General features: G+C 36.1%; 1 protein-coding gene across 2 annotated transcripts in view; it reads right to left on the bottom strand.

Annotated features, from left to right (window-relative positions):
• Positions 1-382: 382 nt before the first annotated feature.
• REG (proteasome regulator gamma) overlaps positions 383-19352 on the bottom strand; it is a 260001-nt gene continuing 241031 nt past the window's right edge. For both annotated transcript variants that reach the window (XM_090379525.1, XM_090379534.1), the window contains exons 9-10: positions 16783-16869; positions 383-614 (exon numbers count right to left, since the gene is read on the bottom strand). In XM_090379525.1, the coding sequence (XP_090235651.1) occupies positions 534-614; positions 16783-16869 (168 nt within the window). In that variant the 3' untranslated portion in view covers positions 383-533. The remainder of the gene's footprint in view (positions 615-16782; positions 16870-19352) is intronic.

The raw sequence follows: 19352 nt of genomic DNA, 5'->3' as shown, positions 1-19352 counted from the left end.
ACTTCTATATAAAAGCAAGAAGAATGGGTACCAATCAAATATCTGAAACAACTCATTGGGTTGATTCATAATTTGGGAAGGGGAGGTAAGAAATTTCTCGTCATAGATTTGTTACTATTCTAGATATAGTCTGGTTTAAATAAATCATTAAACAACTTTAAATAAATATTACTTAAAGATAAAAAGTTAACTATGTTGTGTTATAACATGATCTATTCTTTCTTAACAGAGGAACTGTTCTTTCTGCAAGCAAGGTTAAAACTTAATGAAATCCACAATGATTCTGGGATGGAAGAAGCGTTACACAATTTATTACCAAAAGTTCATTTAATTTTCTATGATAAAAATATGCCAAAACACCAGGTTTGTCCACTTTTCCCAATTATTTAAAACAAAGGCGCTTTGGCAAAATCTGAACTTTTTTTTTTTTTTTTTAAATAATATGGATACAATATCTTCTGACAGAGATAAAACACGTACTCTGAACAAGAATATACAATTTTGTCACAGACGATCCTATGCGAAAAGTATCATTAGTACATAGTGTCGGCATTGCTGGTTCGAGGTTTCTTGATTTTTTCTAAGTTCTTTGTGATCATATCATGCAGTGTTGCCTGGAAAACAAAAATAAAACAGCAATTTAAGGTGAGTGGACAAGCAGCAAAATTTAATTTCACAACTCACAATAACCAATTTTGTAGCAAATTCTACTAACTGTGGTTATGAGGTGCAAGTTTCCAATATGCACTATTTAATTTTTGTTTTACAATGAAATACACTTCAAGCATATTTCAAGTATTTCTATATTAAACATAAAAATTCTAAGTGTTATCAATCATATTAGGTGAAATAATAATATTGAAAATATCATAAAATTTACTCTCCACACCATAGAGGAGGTGAAACTGAAATTAAATCACGGAAATGTAATTTATTAAAATTACTATATGTTTCTTGGATTGGTAGGAATTGAATTTAATCTCTTAGAGAGTATATATATATAAAAAAATGTTTTTGATATATGCTAGTTACCATTCAATATTTCTGGGGAAAAGATAATAAATGACGTAGCCGAGTGGTCAGGAGCATGAGTGCAATAGCATATGCTCTTTGAGTGGGCCAGGGTTCAAGCACTTTTTTTTTTTTTTTTCACATAATGCCATAAATATGGAAGACATACATATAAAACTACAGCATAAAATAAAATTTTACATGAACAGCAATGTTTTCAACCAGAATGCTGCAACAGCATTCCAAGGGTGCCATGGTTTAAGTTACTTAAATTTATTTTTTTAAATTATATATTTATTTCATTATAAAAAGGTACGTCCTTATTATTGTGTTCCATAAACCACAATAACAGTATTTACTTATGTCAACTGATCATTCTATTTACAATTCCAAACAAAAATACAAACAATTCACATTATAAAACATAACAGTTTCATTACTGTATGGTTAACCTTCTGTGCTCCCTTGTCGAGTGGGATGCGACGTGACATAAACATGTGCCCCAGGACTTGTGTATCGAATTAAGCTCGATGATAAGTTGCTTACGTGTATTGAAGATATATTTGGTTACTAGGAAGAATTTTCTACATCTTACCTATATAAATTACGATTTTCTGTGATTACCACTGTAAAAAAAAAAAAAAAAAAAAACTACAAACGATTGAGGAAGAAATGAGAGTACGTCTCTCCAACATTCCACCTAATATCAAAAAGAACTGCAAATCATGCTAGTCACAAATATTTCATTGAAAAGTTACGCAAACCAAGTGCTTAAATACCTTCTATTGTATGGTATCTTTTTAATTTTGAGGTGATCTATAATTGATGTTCATTTGGTACCTCTATATAAGGAATAAAATTATTATAACAACTATCATATAACATATATATATAAATAATGGCACAGGAGAGAAGAGGGTGGAGACAACGACCAGTCACAAGACTGAATTACTGATAATAATATACAGTGTGCGTACACACACACACACACACACACACACACACACACACACACACACACACACACACACACACACAGAGAGAGAGAGAGAGAGAGAGAGAGAGAGAGAGAGAGAGAGAGAGAGAGAGAGAGAGAGAGAGAGAGAGAGAGAATCGGATCTAACAGAAAATTGAATAGGGATGCCACAAAATAAAATACTTAAGGGTGCCTTGATGAAAAAAAAACAGGTTGAAAATTACTGCTTTTAATTTCTAAGGCTGGCTAATTAATTAGACGTTAATAACTGAGTTCTGGTGGTTATTCAACAAATTTTATATAGGGTGTTGCAATTAAAAAGCAGGTCTATTTCACATGTTTTTAAGTTTAGGTCGTCGTTCACACCTTGTTTGCATTTTTAGGCTGAAATTCTTGAATGTGTTGTTAAAAATTGGACTAAAATGTTATCATTTCAGTCCAATTGAAACAAGTGTTTCCTGTTTTCAATTTAGTCTAAAAACAATATTAGCATATGATACAAGAAAGCAAACTTATATAGCATCAGTCATAAAAAAATTAAAGTAAAATAAAATCTCATTTCACCTATCCAATTGCTCCAAAAGTTTGTCCAGTTCTTCCTTGAATTATTTAAGCTATCAACTTCCACAATGACAGATGGAAGTTTGTTCTAGCAATCAGCCACTCGCTGGCTAAAGGCAAATTTCCACACATTTATTCTGCAACTGTCTTCAATTTAAATTTATGCCCACTCAAGTGTGTAATCTGAGCAAGAGAAAGAATCTCATCAGCACTGAGCTTGCTCAAACCATTCAAAGCCTTAAACACCTCAATCAGATCACCTTGCAAGAACTGACCGGGCTAACGGGTGGGTAAAGTGCCTGCTTGGAAACCCAAACGTCGCAGGTTCGCATCCCCACTTGGGCTTGGATCAGAGTAGAAAATGCAAAAACCTTGGGCAGTGCAATTTGGCCATAGAAGCTGATGCACCAACAACTGACAAAAAAAAAAAAAAAAAAAAAAACCTTGCAAGAAGACAGAGTGGTAATCAGTGGATAGTGCACTTTGTGGACTAATGTTATTAGTGAAGTCCCCCAGGACTTAAGCCTTTCTTGTTAAAAGCACCCGTGTGCTTCCCTCACCAATCTCATTGCCCTTCTCTGCACTTGTTTCAGCAGCTCTACATCCTTCCTAAAATGATGCCTCCAGACCTGTATGCAGTACTCAAGGTATAGCCTGACCATTGCATTATACAAAGGGATAATCACCTCCTTATCCCTGCTAACAAAGTTCCTGTATATCATTAACAAGACCCCATGAGCTGTTCTGGCAGCCTGTCTGCACTGCTCAGGAAACATCATATCTAACTACACAATTACCACCAGGTCTTTTTTCATTCTCCACTAAAGAAACTGTAGTACCACATGATTGGTACAATTACTCTGGGTTTACTGCTATCCATATGTAGTAATTTACATTCATCAATGTTAAACTTCAGTTGCCATTTCTCAGAACATCTCACCAACTTTTCTAGATCCTGTTGCAGCAGTATACTTTCATTACTGTCATTAACAACCTTGTCTACCTTTGTATCATCTGCAAACTTGGACATACCTCATATGTCCCAGTCTGATATACCTTCATCCATATCATTGATAAACAGAGAAAACAATGGTCCCAACACTAAACCTTGGGGTACTCCACTAATAACACTAGTCCACAAAGAGCACCGTCCACTGATTACCACTCTGTCTTCTTGCACTTAACCAATTCTTTATCCATACCAGCAACTTTCCTGTAATGGAATACTGCTCCAATTTATATAGCAGTCAGTCTTTCATGTGCAACAATATCAAAAGCTTTTCTGAAATCCAAGTATATGATATCAAGATTATTTTTTTGCACTTGTGACCTTTGTGACCACATCATAGCAGTTCCTTTGTGACCACATCATAGCAGTAAACAATCAAATTGGTCACACATGATTTCCCCCTAACAAACCCATGATGCGTCTGAACTTGTCTAGATAATCCTGCATTGCTTCTTTAACCATTTCTTCTTCACCGTTTGATTTCCCTTTGTGAATTGGGGATACATTTGTACATCTACAGTCTTTGGAGTCCTCCCCTGAATCCAAGGATGCTCTCTCAATTATGGCTAAGGGTTTGCTCACCTCCTTAATATAACTGGATAGATCCATCTAGACCAGGTGCCTTTAAGTTTAACTTCAACAATTTCTCCTCCACTTTCCTCTCAGTTAATGCCAAATCATTTAGCTTCCTGTGAGTTGGATAAACTTCTGGCATCCATTTCCTTTCAGAATTCCGCATGTGTGAATGTAGATGGAAAATACTCATTCAGTTTGTCAGCTACCTGAGCAAGTTTAATCAACAGTCAAACCATCGATATCAAGTGGACCAATCTGATTTATCCCCTTCCTTCCTTTTTTGTAGCCTTTGCAGAAGATTTTTTGAAATCTGCCTTCTCTTTCCTAACCTCCTTTGTAACTTGAACACAGACTAGCTTATATCTAATGTATGCTTCTGTATTACTTGATAATTTATAAGCATCCTACATATTTTGCTTCTCTACTGGAAATCTCATCAGTTTATCTGACATCCATTTAGGACTAAACTTTGAACAGGTTCATCCCACAGCGCCAGTTCTGCTTACCAAAAGTGGCCCACTGGGCACTCACATCCTTTCGTCCGGGCTTCGAGTCAAGCAAGCCGGACTTCTCACCCATTTAAAGTTTGAGAATAGGTTGAGGTCGTTTCGGCCCCAAGGCCTCTAATCATTCGCTTTACCGGATGAGACTGATTCCCTCGAGCACCAGCTATTCTGAGGGAAACTTCGGAAGGAACCAGCTACTAGATGGTTCGATTAGTCTTTCGCCCCCATACCCGGGTCTGACGATCGATTTGCACGTCAGAACCGCTGCGGAAATAAAAAAATTTCTTATTTGGTATAAAAAGTCTATTAGCATTTAGAATTTGCTGCTGGTAACATCATCAGTTGGTCCGACTGTATATAATTAAAAAAAAAAAAAAAAAGTCTGAGACCACCATAGCCACCTTTATGAAAACAAAAACCTTCCCTTTACCCCCGATCGACGGTTACATCTAAGTAAATCCCACATCAGTAGACTGTAATCACTGCCACCTAGTGGTTCTTTTATCTGCAGATTCTTGATGCATGAATAATCACTGCTGATAATCAGATCAGGAATATTACTCCATCTGGTTGCCTCTCGAATATGCTGCTGCTGTAGAAAACAGTCATCCAATAAATCCACAAAAGTCTTGCTAGTCTGTGAGTGACCAAGCCACGTTTCATTTAATACATGGAAATTTAAAATTCCCTATAATAAGACATTGTGATTTACTGGCCCACTCTAATACTCATCAGAGTCATTAGGCCTATAACACACCAAACTGACTCAACACTGCACTGGCCAACCACGTCAACTGGATGCACTGCCTTAGATTTTGTTTCCTAACTAACAGCATAACCCCTCCTCCATTTATATCCTGTCTTTCTGTACACATTGTTCTCCCCAAATTAAAATTCTGCATTCCTCATATCTGTGTGACACCACGTCGCTGATATGTTGTTATTTGGTTTTTAGGAGCATTAGCAACTAAGGCCATATTGCTCCGGGGATATGCGGTGGTCATTCCCTGAACTTTCAGCATCCTCCGTATTTGATGGTCATGGGCTCGAACCCTGGTCTAATCAAGAAGCATGTGCTACGCACCGCTGCTCCTGCCCACCTGGCTATGGAGATGCCTTCGTCACTGATATCCCAACAATATCTGCCTTTGATATCTTGTCTATCACTTCAAATTCGAATTTATTTACTATACTCCTGGGATTGGTGTACCCACAAGTAAACATGCACCTGTTCTTACTCTTCGTTACCCTAACACAGCCCATGTATTTACTTGTTGCATGATAACCCCCAGCAGTTCTTGAAATATCCAGCACCTTGCTTTTCAGGCTGCTACTCATTCCAATAGAAGCAGTGCAGGAATCACTTTCACCTCTGTCTGTGGCTAATGTTAATCTATTAGTTTGTGTATCCCCCTAAGCTAGCAACCCACCTAACCCTGCCTCGTAGTACTATCAAATATCCTTGCATCCTTTATATTTAAGGGTATCCCATCCATGTAGAAGCAGTCTCTCCTGTTAACCAGCTCAGACCACACTGAGAAAAATTCTACCCAATGAGCCCGCACAATTTCTCCAGGGCCTAACTGATCGACAAGGCTCTCATCATTACAATACCTCTGAAATGGATGTAAACAAAATTTTTTTTGAAGATAAAAAAAACAAAAACAAATATTGTTATGTTCACTCTATAGTACATATAGTACTGTGTGCTGCATCTCTGCTACAACCAGTGTGTGTGTGTTTTCTCCCTTCTTAAAAAAAAAGTTTTATGCTCTTTTCTGAAGTACACTGATGATGTTCTCAAAATAAGGTTCTGAACAACTTTCACACTGAGAAAATAAGTAGCTGATTAAGCAAAATTTTAATTAAGAAATCAAAATCGAAATGGGGCCCCAGGTGCAAAAGGGGTTAAGTGGCCTCATTTATTTATATTGAAAAAAAAAAAAAAAAAAATGCTCCCTCCATTGAGCTCTCTAGTCCAGAACATCCACTGAAACCCCACCCCCATTTGCACTGCCCTGCTGTCACAAATCAAGTAAGAAACACATAGATGCGAACAACTGCACATTATGCTACGTGCTGCTTTGATAAGAGAAGGTTTTAGTTTAACAAATGAAAAATTAATTCAATGCTACCTATTTATCTAAAAAGATATAATCAAGCTAATAATGTAAGTATTTTAAATTACCCAAACTCATAGCTAAACAAATTAAACAATTACACTTGTTTAGTCTTATGTCTATTTGACATTGTACACATGCATGAAAGTTTACAATACTACATTCTGGATATAATTATGACCAGAGACAAAGTCAACCATCTGAGCAGTATATACATATGCAAGGGGTTTCCGAAAAGTAATGTAACATTTTTTTTCTTAATAATGGTGAAAGGGAATGAGATGAAATGCAGTGGACAGATAGACCCGTTAATAACATTCAAAAAGACCGCCAGCGCAGTGTTGTGGTGCTGTCACCTCACAGCCGATTCCAGTTGCAAAATGTCAGCAATCGCGTGAGTGTGGTCCAAAACAGGTGTTAGTGAAGTTATTCGCTTTTTGCAAGCAAAAAGGTCTTCACCAAGTGACATTTACCATGAACTGACTGCTGTGTATGGCAAAAAGGTGATGGCAAAGAAGCAGGTGTGTTTTTGTGCAATAAACTTAAAGTGGGCCGTGTTGACATTGAAGATCGACATCGAGCGGGCAGGCCTTCATCGAGCAAGACAGAAGACAACATTTCGCGCGTTAAGAGCATCATTCTTGAAAACAGGCGAGTGAAACTGCATGAAATTGCACAAACAGTGAACACGAGTAAGTCGACTGTTCATGATGTCTTTGGCTTTCGAAAGGTATGCTGCTGCTGGGTGCCCAACAATTGTCAGAAGAGGATAAAGAAAAATGCATGGAGATGTGTCTGGAGAACCTGTTGCGATACAGCAATGAAGGAGAGGATTTTCTCGCTCGTATAGTCACAGCAGACGAAACGTGGGTTCATCAATTTACCCTGGAGAGCAAACAAGACTATGACCTGGAAACATCCAAAATTTCCTGTGTGCAAAAAATTCAAAACTGTTCCCAGTGTCCGAAAAGTCATGGCCACAGTGTTCTGGGATCGCAAAGGCATTCTGTTGGTAGATTTCTCGCTGAAGGGAGGAACAATCAATGCACAGCTTTACTGTGCAATGCTGGAAAAACTGAAAGCGAACATTCGATGCAAATGACCAGGACTCCTGACAAGCAGTGTGATTTTGTTGCAGGACAATGCAACTCCACACACTGTCCATAACACTCATGAGTGGTTGCACTATAATCGTTGGGAAACTGTCACCCCCCACCCCCACAGCCCAGACTTCCATTTGTTTGTCCCTCTGAAAAAACACCTTTCAAGAAAGCATTTCACCATGGTGGTGCGATGTTGGTTACTGTGTGTGGGCACGAACTTCTAAAGTAATGGTATTGATAAACTGATCTATCGCTGGGACAAGTGCATCAATAAAACTGGAGACTTTGTGGAGAACTAGTGCATGTTCACTCATTTATTGGTGTGTAATTTCAAATTCGTATTATTAAACATCGAGAGAAAAAATGTGTTGCCTTACTTTTCGGAACCCCCTCGTATTTGCATTTCTTAAGGTTCTATCAAATAACTTGTTTATGTACAAATTGCCTTTATCTTTCAGTATATGCTACAATTCTCTTATTTGTGTTTATAGCTAATAGCAGACATGTCCCAGTACTAATTTATTTATTTTTATTGTTTTTTTAAACAAGGACATGTCTACATTTTGGGATATTTGGTCATCTTGTGCAGAATACTTTGCAAATCAAGTTTATTATGTAGCTGTATATTAAACTCAAGCCTGTGCAAAAATTAAGAAGAAAAAAAAAGGTGTAGCTGCTTCTGTCACCTTGATAATATATGCCTTCAAGCTAAATCATAACATTACACCTGTCTATTATAAGTTCACAAATTAGCTTAAAAACAATATCAAACTCCATTTGCTGATAATTTCATTTTTAAAAGACAAGGAATGTGATGGCCTAGTCCACTGAGACAATCTATTACACACTCACAACACCATATTAACAATGTCATGTCATATACTATTCAGCATATAACTGCACATTATTCTTTGTGCTTGTTATCATACATGCTACCAGACGAATTTTAAAGCTGATATACTTTTATAATTAAGAAGTTTTAATTTTTTAGCAGGCAAATGGTAAAAATTACTCTTGTTTTTTAAAGCTAGCTATTAAAAAAATGTTTCCACAAACATCTTATCTATTTTTCTAGGTATGCAAAATCTGCCAGCAGCAATAAGATCCTTTTCAATATGATGATATACACACATGGGGTAAAAGTTTGCAATGTCACTCTTTCATTATTGTTAATACTAGTTTCATTTTTAAAATAATAATTTCATTTTAACAGCAGTGAAATGAAAGTAAAAATACCTGGATACATTTTAAAGAAATTTCTTTTCTCAATTTTCACATTGTGAATTTTAATTTATTTATCTGCACTATAAAATACCAACTATCAAAAATATTATTTACTGCCTTAGAACCATGACTAATTTTGCTTCTAGTTCAGTGCACAAAGAGACATTTCACTCAATTAAACCTTCTCCTGATGTTCCAAACTGACAAAATGCACAAATCTAATTATGTCTAATTTAAGTACAGGGTTGTTAAAGTATCCCTGTGTAGAGGGCTCTGGAGCGATTTCTAAGGCTCGTACTGAAGAAAAATTTGGACAACAGGTACAATAAAGAATGTGCTTGCCATTTATTGGGGGGGGGAATAGTTACAAAATTTGTCATTATATGGCGCTGTGGCAATACAAATCACTTGAACAGCACTACAATTGTTCAATGTGCCCTCCATTTTGGTCACCAACAGTTTCCATTTGAACAGCATAAAGTAACATGTCAACTGGAATAGTCAGCACATGACGTCTAATGCTGTCTTTCAGATCTGCCAGAGTTTGACATCCTTCCCAATACACCTGGTTCTACAAAAAACCCCACAATCAGAAATCGCATGGGAGTGAGGTCCGGTGATTGGGGGTGGCCAAGATGTCTGGAAACAATGGCTGATGATCCGTTCATCTGTAAAGTGTTGCCTTAGCAATCTTTGGACACTACGGTGGATGTGGGGTAGCGCACCATCTTGCATGAATATGGTATCCTGAAGGCACCAACGTTGTTGCAGCTCTGGTATTGCGAAATTTGCCAACATTTCATAATATCACTGTCCAGTGATGGAACAGGTGTGGGGTCCAGTCGGTGTTACCTGTTCAAAAAAAAATATGGCCCAATCATGAATGTGGCTGTAAATCCACACCACACTGCCACTTTTGGAGAATGCAATGGGACCTCTTGGATAACTCGAGGGTTTTCTGTTGCACAAATGTGGCAGTTGTGTGTATTCACTTGTCCATTTAAGCAGAAGTGGGCTTCATCACTCCAAAGGATGTTCCATGGCCAAGTGATACCCGCTGTCATCTGTGCCAGAAACTGAAGTGCGTGTGTGAAACGAATATCTGCATCACCACGTTTTAGCATGTGCATCTAGTAAGGATAGTACCACAACACCTGATGCATTACTAGACACAGTGGAATGCAACATCACTTCATGAGAAACAGCTGGCACACTTGCACTACCACATGGAAATTGACCTGATAAATCCATGACAGCCATAGCCACATCTTCAACACGAGGAGTCCACTTGTTTTCGACCTCTACCTGGTCGAACACCAAGATGTCCTGTCGCTTCAAATTTTGCAATCATTTTGTGGACAGCACAAACAGTCATAGGTCCATGCCTGCTGATGTCAGGAATTCTCCGATAGCCACAGATGCATTGTTGCTGTAGTGCAGGCAAACATCTACTGTATGATTTTGAAGAGCCTGCTTTGTTTTTATACAGTACAGTAGAGCTGAGTAGTGGCGCTGTGAAAATCACTTACGATTATCTTAGTTATGATTATGCAAATAACGTAAGTTATTTGCATAATCGTAACTAAGATAGTTACGCGCCATACAGTGACAAATTTTGCAACTAATTTTTTTTCCCCAATAAATGGTGAGTGCATTCTTTATTGTACCTGTTGTCCAAATTTCTCTTCAGTACGAGCCTTAAACGTCGCTCCAGAGCCTGCTACATAGGGATACTTAATTTTAACATCCCTGTACTTTGATTAATTTCATCCCTAAAAGTAGTTGCTTAAGTTTTGTGATAACTGAGAGGAAAGTGAAATTGTCCAAGTAAAAGTAAATTGAAAGAAGCAGAAAACGAATTAGGCAAATCCTTAACCCACAATTAAGAATGCTTAATCGTGGGTTAAGGATACGGGACTAATACTATGTGTTTTAAAATTTCAATAACTAGAAAAACCTATAAACAATTTACTTTTCATCACTGAGAATTCATGTAGGCTAAAAATATCATGCGTTATTAAATTAAATGCAATTTCACACAAAAAATGAATTACTTATTTCTACACTAATAAACTAGTTATAAAAGTCTTTATAACTCGCAGTACTCTTCTCTTATTAGCTTCTTTTCATGTATAGCCCATTTTTTTTCTCTTTTAAAATTCAACAATTAACATATTAATATCTGGTCACTAATGCTTTTAAGTCAGAGAAAATGCTGGCTAATCATATTTTTAGCATAACCCTCAATGTACTGTAGCAAACAATGAAAACAACCACCAAGAGTGAAGTATGTTAACAAGTGTATTGCCACAATCTAGGAGAATTAGATCAATTATTTAAACTTCCAGAGCCACATGTCAGTTAAACACACGTCTCTTCGCTTAAAACATTTACAAAGAACTTTTCAGGGGGTGCAAAAATCATTTTGTTGTAGTGAAATTTCAATGTAATGAGATGTGACCAAAAATTATTCCTAAAGAATAACTGCACTATTAAAAATAAATAAATTCTGCTGAATAATTTATTTCAAACATATATAAATAACAAAGTGAAATACATGTGTTAAAAAAGTAAAAATACAGTAAACCCCCGTTATTCGCGGGGGGTTATGTGCTTGAGAAATGCCACGAATGCCGAAAACACAAATACTGAGTTATGGCTCCCATAGTAATAAAGGGGTTCCGTTCCAAAGTATGAAATATATAAGAAAAACTAGTCTAAAATTTTGTCTATGTATGTATTATATGTACCTTCATAATGTGACTATGTACATAGACAGTACATAGTGAAATGCAAGCATATGGTATCGAAATGAAAATAAGAAACAATTTAATATTAAATGTAATATTTATTAGAAATTTCAAACAAATCTTTCAAACCAGCGCCTTTGCTAGCTAAAAAACTTATCCTGCCAGTGCTATCACCAGTTTCGCTAAAGTGTTGATAACGGAGTTTTGCCTTTTCACGAATGACGAGTGAACTTAACGAAATTTTATTTTGAGTTCAGTCTTCTATCCACAGATTTAAAGCTTTTCCATTTTTTTCTAATTTAACATCACGAGTAACAGAGCAAATTTTTGAAGCAATTAGCGCGTTTTCACGGACACTACGGCAGATTTTTTCTTCCGATTTTTTGATTGATCGTACCGTTGACTCATTGATTTTATGTTTTGCCACCGAAGAGACACTTTCACCATTAGAAATTTTGTCTAATAACTCAATTTTATTCGCTAATGTCATCACCTTCTTTGATGTTTTCACATTTCCCTTGTTATTCGTAGCCATATTTTTGTACGGGTTAGAAAGAATTTGTCCACAATAAAGGTCACTTTCTTCCGTTAACACGCTTGAAAAAGTCTGTTTTACATTGCAAAACGGTAGATTTATCACTTTTGTAAGCATATCAATTTATAAATTGATAAATTTATTCAATTTATAAGCATACGAATTAAAAACAAATGACGAAATGACGCACAGCACATACTGAACAAGGATTAGCGAGAAACATCCACGCTTGCGATTTTGTTAGAGCAAATTTTTGAAGCAATTAGCGCGTTTTCATGGACACTACAGCGGATTTTTTAACCCCCCACCCACTGAGCGCTGTTTTGACCGGGAAAGATGATTTTTGCCACGCCCATGTTTTTTACGGCGGAAAATGTTCACAGCACTTTAAAATTCACACATTTTTTTAGGTTTCATGTTATATTAAATCAGCGACTGCGAAACCGTGAATACAGATACCGCGAATAGCGGGGGTTTACTATATTGTGTTTGGTGATTGTAATTTTGACAGTATTTTATTATAAGAAATACCATATATTCCAAAATACAGTACAGCAGATACAACTTGTAGGCCTGACTTAGTCAAGTGGTCAGGAGCAAGGGTGCAGTAACATGTGCTCTTTGAATGGACTGTGGTTCAAGCCCATAACTGCTAAGTATGATTAACAATGGTGGTTATTTTGGTTATTTGGTTTTTTTTTTAGGAGCATTAGCAACTAAGGCCATATTGCTCCGGGGATATGCGGTGGTCATCCCTGACCTTTCCGCATCCTCCGTATTTGGTGGTGACGGGTTCGAACCTCAGTCTAATCAAGAAGCGTGTGCTACGCACTGCTGCTCCTTCCCACCTGGCTACGGAGGTGCCCAACAATGGTGGTCATGCTGGAGTGTAAACAGGAACTTTTTTTTAAATTGCTTTTCATATATTAATTTTAACCTTTTAATCTTACTTTAATACAAAAATTCAACTTCAGTACAATTGAAAATGTGGGTACTAAAGGGGCAGAAGGGGTGAAAACTGTTATCAAGGGTGTGATAAATCCTTTTGCTACAACCATTAAAAAAAATTTTTTTTTCAAAATAACAAATGAGACTTAAGCTCTAGTAATTAAGGAAGTTGCCAGCACTTTGAATATTTTGATTATGGTGACATTTTTTCTATAAACTTGTTGTAGCAAGATTTTACAGGATTAATCTTAACTATTATAAACAGACATCTTTTAAAGTTTTCTATATTACTGACATTACAGTGACATCTTCGTAAACATTTTAACATGACAGTTTCTAGAAATTCCTCACTTAAAAAAGTCAGTAAAATTTATCAAAGTACTGGCAGACTTCCTTAATTACTTGAGCTTATAAGTCTCATTTGAATGAAAAGCTAGCATGAAAGGACAAAATTAGTTGTGTATAAAAGTGCCAAAGGACAAAATTAGTTGTGTATAAAAATTTTTAAGCTATTTTTTTAACCTATGGAGCCAAGAGGGGGGTAAAAAAAAATAAAGGAGATGATCAAGAGTTAATGTTCAGAAATGAGTTTTATGGAAAAAAAAAAAAAAAAATCAAACTATCAAATTCAAGTAATGGCAAGACCATATTACAAATGGGAGGAGAGAACCAAAGATATTAACTTAGCTTCACTTTAAATAACAATTATTCAATCAAAAGGTAAGTGAAACAAGATGGCATGGGTATATAGGAAGGATGAGAGAAGAGAAGTTAAAGGGATTCAAATCAAAAGTGAATGGTAATAAGTCAAAAATCAGATCAGATCAAGAAGAATAGGACTAATGGTGTCAAGCAAGCAATCGTTGGAGGAAAACAGTGAATAGTAGGCTGTTAGTTTGTGTTGGTAGTCCTTCTGGACTACCAACACAGACTTCTGAATTTTTGGTAATTTATTTTATTTTAGTATAGAATGCTTTCACTGTGCACAAAATACTAAGTCGCAGAAACCTTTATGTAGAGTTTTTTTTCTCCCAGAAAAACAAGCATATACCTTCTGTTGTACGTAACATGGATGTGAAAAAGCCGGGTACAGAACAATCATTACATTCTTCAATAAAAAAAAGCAAATCTCCCAAGGAAATTCATGAGAAGCTAATTAATGTATATGGCCAAGTTGCCTCTTCATATATGATTATCAAATACAGAGTTTTAGAGTAAGAAATTCAATGGAGAACACAGTCACTGGAAAATTACCCAAGACAGAAATTAGCAATATCAAATACTTATTATTCAGGCATTACTAGAAGTGTATGAAAAAAGTGGGAGTGATGATGAAAGGTATGCATCTAGAAGTTGCACAAATAACCTATGAAACTGTATTATCAAAACCACATGTTTTTTGCATACTTATGAAAAATTAGCAATATCAAATACTTATTTTTACTGGGTTACCAAAGATATTAACTTCACAAAGATAAATGGTCAATTTCACACTTGAACAAAAACTAGAAAATTAATGCCTAAACTTGTGAACTGAGATAAAACCTGGATCAACTGTTGGGATACAGAAACAAAGCAAAATTCCTTATCCTTACATTGGAAAAATGATGGGGTCATCCACCTTGAAGAAGTCAGAATAAGGGAATTCTCCCTGTTGACTACAAGGCTGCAAGGCTAGTATCGAGCAAATTTTTGCTAGCACAAACTGTGTAATTCTGTAAAGAAGAATTGACCTGGAAATCTTTTACATGGCATATCACTGCTTCACAACAATGCTGATTCACAAGTTCTGTGATGTAACTTTCTTTAAAACTCCAGTTACCTTGTAAGTGCAGTTTAAAACTCCACTTACAAGATGGCTGAAACCTTATTTCAGCCATCTTGTAAGTCCAGATCTGGCTCCTTGTCATTCTCTGTTTTTAAACTTTGTGGAGATGGTTTTTCCAATGATGAACTTAAAATTGCTTTTTCTCGGTGGACTAAGGATCAAAAGGAATCTTTTTAAGAGGAGCAGCTTAAGAAAGAAACAAAAGTGAGCAGATGCATTTAGGTTGAGGAGTTGAGGAATAAAAACATTGTTATGATAATATAACAATGTTTTTATTTTATTAATAATAATTACATATCGGTTACTGAAAGTATTGGCCTGTGATAACTAAACAGGATATATAATTTTTACATTAAAGATCTAATGACATGTACAAGTTGAAGAATGTTTTCATAAATGTGCAGAACTCTTTTCCAGCCTCAGAGTTTAATTTTAAAGAAAAAAATTACATTCAATCTGAAAACACCAGATGACTTGAAACCAGATGCATTTTCGAATTAACACATTTCCCAGTTTCCAAAAGTTTTTTTTATATCTTAAAACCTTAATATTTCTGTTTCTAAATTCCTTAGCTTTCCAACAATATGCTATATGTCGAATTATCACATTTATTACATGAGAAAATTTCCTTGATCATATGTTCATATTTTCCATTATCCTGAAATAAAAAAGAAAAAAAAAAAAAAAAAAAAAGCCTACTTCAATTTTCAGAGGTTTGAAAGTTTTTCCTCTAGTATAGAGCAAAGATAAAGCTCCGTGCAAAATTTTGTTAAATTTGGTCAGGTAGAAGATAAATTATTGTTGACCTCATACAAGTATGTTTGCAACAATACAAGTTACAATAATTTGCTTCTAGTGGAAGCTGAAGATGACATCACTTCCGTAACGCTTTTCGCATGATGGTTTTTCGTTACAAAATTTTTGGAATAAAAACGTTTTTAATGTCAAAAAAATTAAATTAAAATGCAGCACAGGAGAACCTAGGGTCACAACACGACTGAGATGTGCCATATACTTTATACCTTACAAAATCACTCTTACTGTTTTCAGAACAGTAAAAGTGATTTTGTAAGGTATAAAGCAATTCAAGTGAGGCTGTAGTTATAATCACTTGAGTTGGAAACCTTTCAGGATTTTTTCAACCTGCACGTAAACTGGCCTGTGAACACACATTTGTACAGATGCAATATGGCCTAAGATGCTTAGAAGCCACAAAAACAACAAACACAAACTGGTGTAAAGAAAAGTAAAATCAAATATGAAAACTAACATTCTAAACATGAGGGAAGGTGACTTTTTAATTGAAAAAAAAAAAAAAAAAAACCAATATGAAAGTCACATTTCATGTCTGCATGAAGGTGATATACTTGTACACACATACAAAAATATTTATACCCCACAATTCTGTTTTTTTCGTTTGATCTACAAATGAGTGTTCAAGGTACATTTTGGTTCCCAAGTAGCCAAGGGAAGTTATACAACAAATATGTAAATCAAACCTAAACAGATCTACTCTATTTGTATGAATCTATATAACAACATTGAATAATTAAAATGAAACATTATGTATTATTTCTATATGGTCAACAATATATAATTTTCTATTTAAGAGAAGATCAGATAAAAATTGCTTACATAATGATTCCTCAATTCAGATATTACTAAACGCATACTTAAAAATTCTTTTTCATCCAGTTCTTGTATGGTGCGGCGAAAATCATCCTGAAACAAAAAACAAGAATTATTACATCTTCCCATATACTGTATACACAAGAAAAATTTCAGCGAATGTATGCAAGTTTCTGAATGGGTTTGCCTATAGTACAAGGAAATTAGATATACAATACAAGGTGATGTTGATATTGGTAGATTATTGAAGATATAAATAGAACTGTGTACATGACCTTCAGCGGTCTAGCAGTAGCAAGTTTTTAGAAAGTCAAATAACTTTTTCAAGGTGTAAAAAGCATATTTATTGTTGAACATTATGTAATAATCTCATCTAGGCTGGTATTTCTGGCTTCTTCTATTGCAAATAGCAAGGTGGGTAGTACATAATTTGTACTTTATCTACTTTTTTATTTTTTTTTGGCCAGTGCAGCAAAAGCCCGTGGCTTCCTTGCATTATATGGCAAATACGATTACTAGTACAATTACATAAATAATAATCAGTGAATATTGATTTATTCTGGAAATAGTCTGTGATACAGGTAATGTCTAATGATGAGAGGCAATTTGAGAATCTAATATACCTACAATCAACAGAAAGTCACATGGATTACGATCAGGTGAATGACACGAGGCAATGTTCCATTTCATACGAAAACAAGTGAGCACAGCTAACATATTTTGCAACAGCATCATGAGTCAAGTGGAAAGCCTATCTACACACTGTGCGACATGCTCTGGTAATAGTGAAAAAGTATTGTCCTTTGTATCGATTCTAATTTATTCCTGCTTCTTACTACATCCGAGAGGGTGAACCATGCACCAGCTCTGTAGGTTATAACAGGTAGCAAATTGCAGAGTATATGATTATCAGGGTCTTTCTTTTGAGCCCCCAGTCTGATCGACTTATCCTGGCAATCATATCTGCATAATTTTTCACTTTCTTCGTCAAGTAGGTCAAACAGGGATAAAAAGTCAATTTTGAATCAAAGACAACTCCGAGATATTTTCATTCTGTTACCATTTTTATAGTAGTTGTGTTAATTTTGATTTGTGGACATCTTCTTATGTCCAAATTGTCTTTTAGAAGTATTTGTTTTTTTCCAGGTGATATTCTGAGCATGAGCAGGGGACCAGGTGACCCTGGCTGTGAAGTCGCCAGGTGCCAGCACTCAACAAAACACAGATACCTACATACACACACTTGCCAGCCTTGGTTTTTTTGCTTTTTCAGATGCTACAGCGGTATATAGGGGGAACCATGGAGATCACAATTAAAACAAACACACCTTGATCTCGTCTCTTATGGGGGCTGTATACTGATTCCTGAGAGTTCTATAAGAATCTCTGTGCATCCACTTCATTTTGTGGCCAAGATGTTCTGGCTCTTTGAAAATGTCTCCTCACCTGGTGTACCCTTCTCTTGAGTATATCAGTTCGGGGCACCATCAGGGAACTGCCTGCTTCCTTGTTTTTTTTTCTATGGGATAGACAAGCTTGCTGTGCTTGCTTGTCTGGGCTACAGTTGCCTGATCTAGACCACTCATTTTCCTGTTTTTGCAGCTCAACTGCAAACTGTATGTTCTGCGAAAATCTGCCAGTTTGCCTTTTCAAGGTTATACCTTTTGATATCCAACAAGGAGTGTTGAGTTGTTTGTAATTGGCTGTTTAGTTTGAAGGAAACGGCTCTATGGTCTGATGTGGTCCAGACTGGCTGGACACACCAGTCTGTAATTTTATAAGCTATTGAATTGATCAATGTCACTCTCCCACATGGTACTGCTAAAAGTTGGGAGGTTATTTGGTTGGTTTAGCATTTGAAAGATTGAGGTGAGGTAGCTATATAGTCTGAAAGTATCTGGCCACTGTGTGTGCCTGCTCTGCCTTTCGTACCGCTACGTTATAAGGCTGACTGGCAGTTGACATCAGCACACGCTATATTTTCAGCAGGTAGCAAGTCTGTGACTACTTGGGTGCCATATGGCCTAAGTAGCCCTTGCGCCAGAAAACACCACCACAACAACAACAACTGTGACTACTTGTAGGTATTCAATAGTTGGATTTATATCTTAACCTGGTCTGGAATATAGTGAAATAATGTAAAACTGTCCTACAGCACTGGTGATATGGGCACACACTCCCACTGGGGAGCAGAGGTGGCCCACCTTTATGACTGTAAGGTCAGTATTTTTTTTAACTACTATTGCTGTAGAAGGGACTCCTGAACCCTACCCATATGTGTGTAGGGCTCCCGGAGTACCAAGATATATTATTTTCTTCTAATTTGAGTTTGATCTGATCTACATCTCTTGCTCTTTGAGCATTCAATTGGACGAGATTTACAGTCCTAGTCACATTTATGTTTTCAATCTGGTCCGCAGTTGGTCCTAGATTGTATGTTTTACCATTTTTTTTTTTATAACAGGGGCATTTATCATCCCTGATACTATGTGTATAGTCAGCCATGCTGCCTTGCAGGTAGCACATTTTTGGCTGCTGAGACTTATTTTTGCAATTTTTGTAATCATGGCCAGCTA

This window comes from Mastigoproctus giganteus, chromosome 1 (genome assembly GCF_048544385.1).
Source record: "Mastigoproctus giganteus isolate SK-2022 chromosome 1, ASM4854438v1, whole genome shotgun sequence".
Lineage (NCBI taxonomy): Eukaryota > Metazoa > Arthropoda > Arachnida > Uropygi > Thelyphonidae > Mastigoproctus > Mastigoproctus giganteus.
The sequence above is the reverse complement of the archived record's forward strand: the minus strand, read 5'-3'. Positions and strand labels throughout refer to the sequence as shown.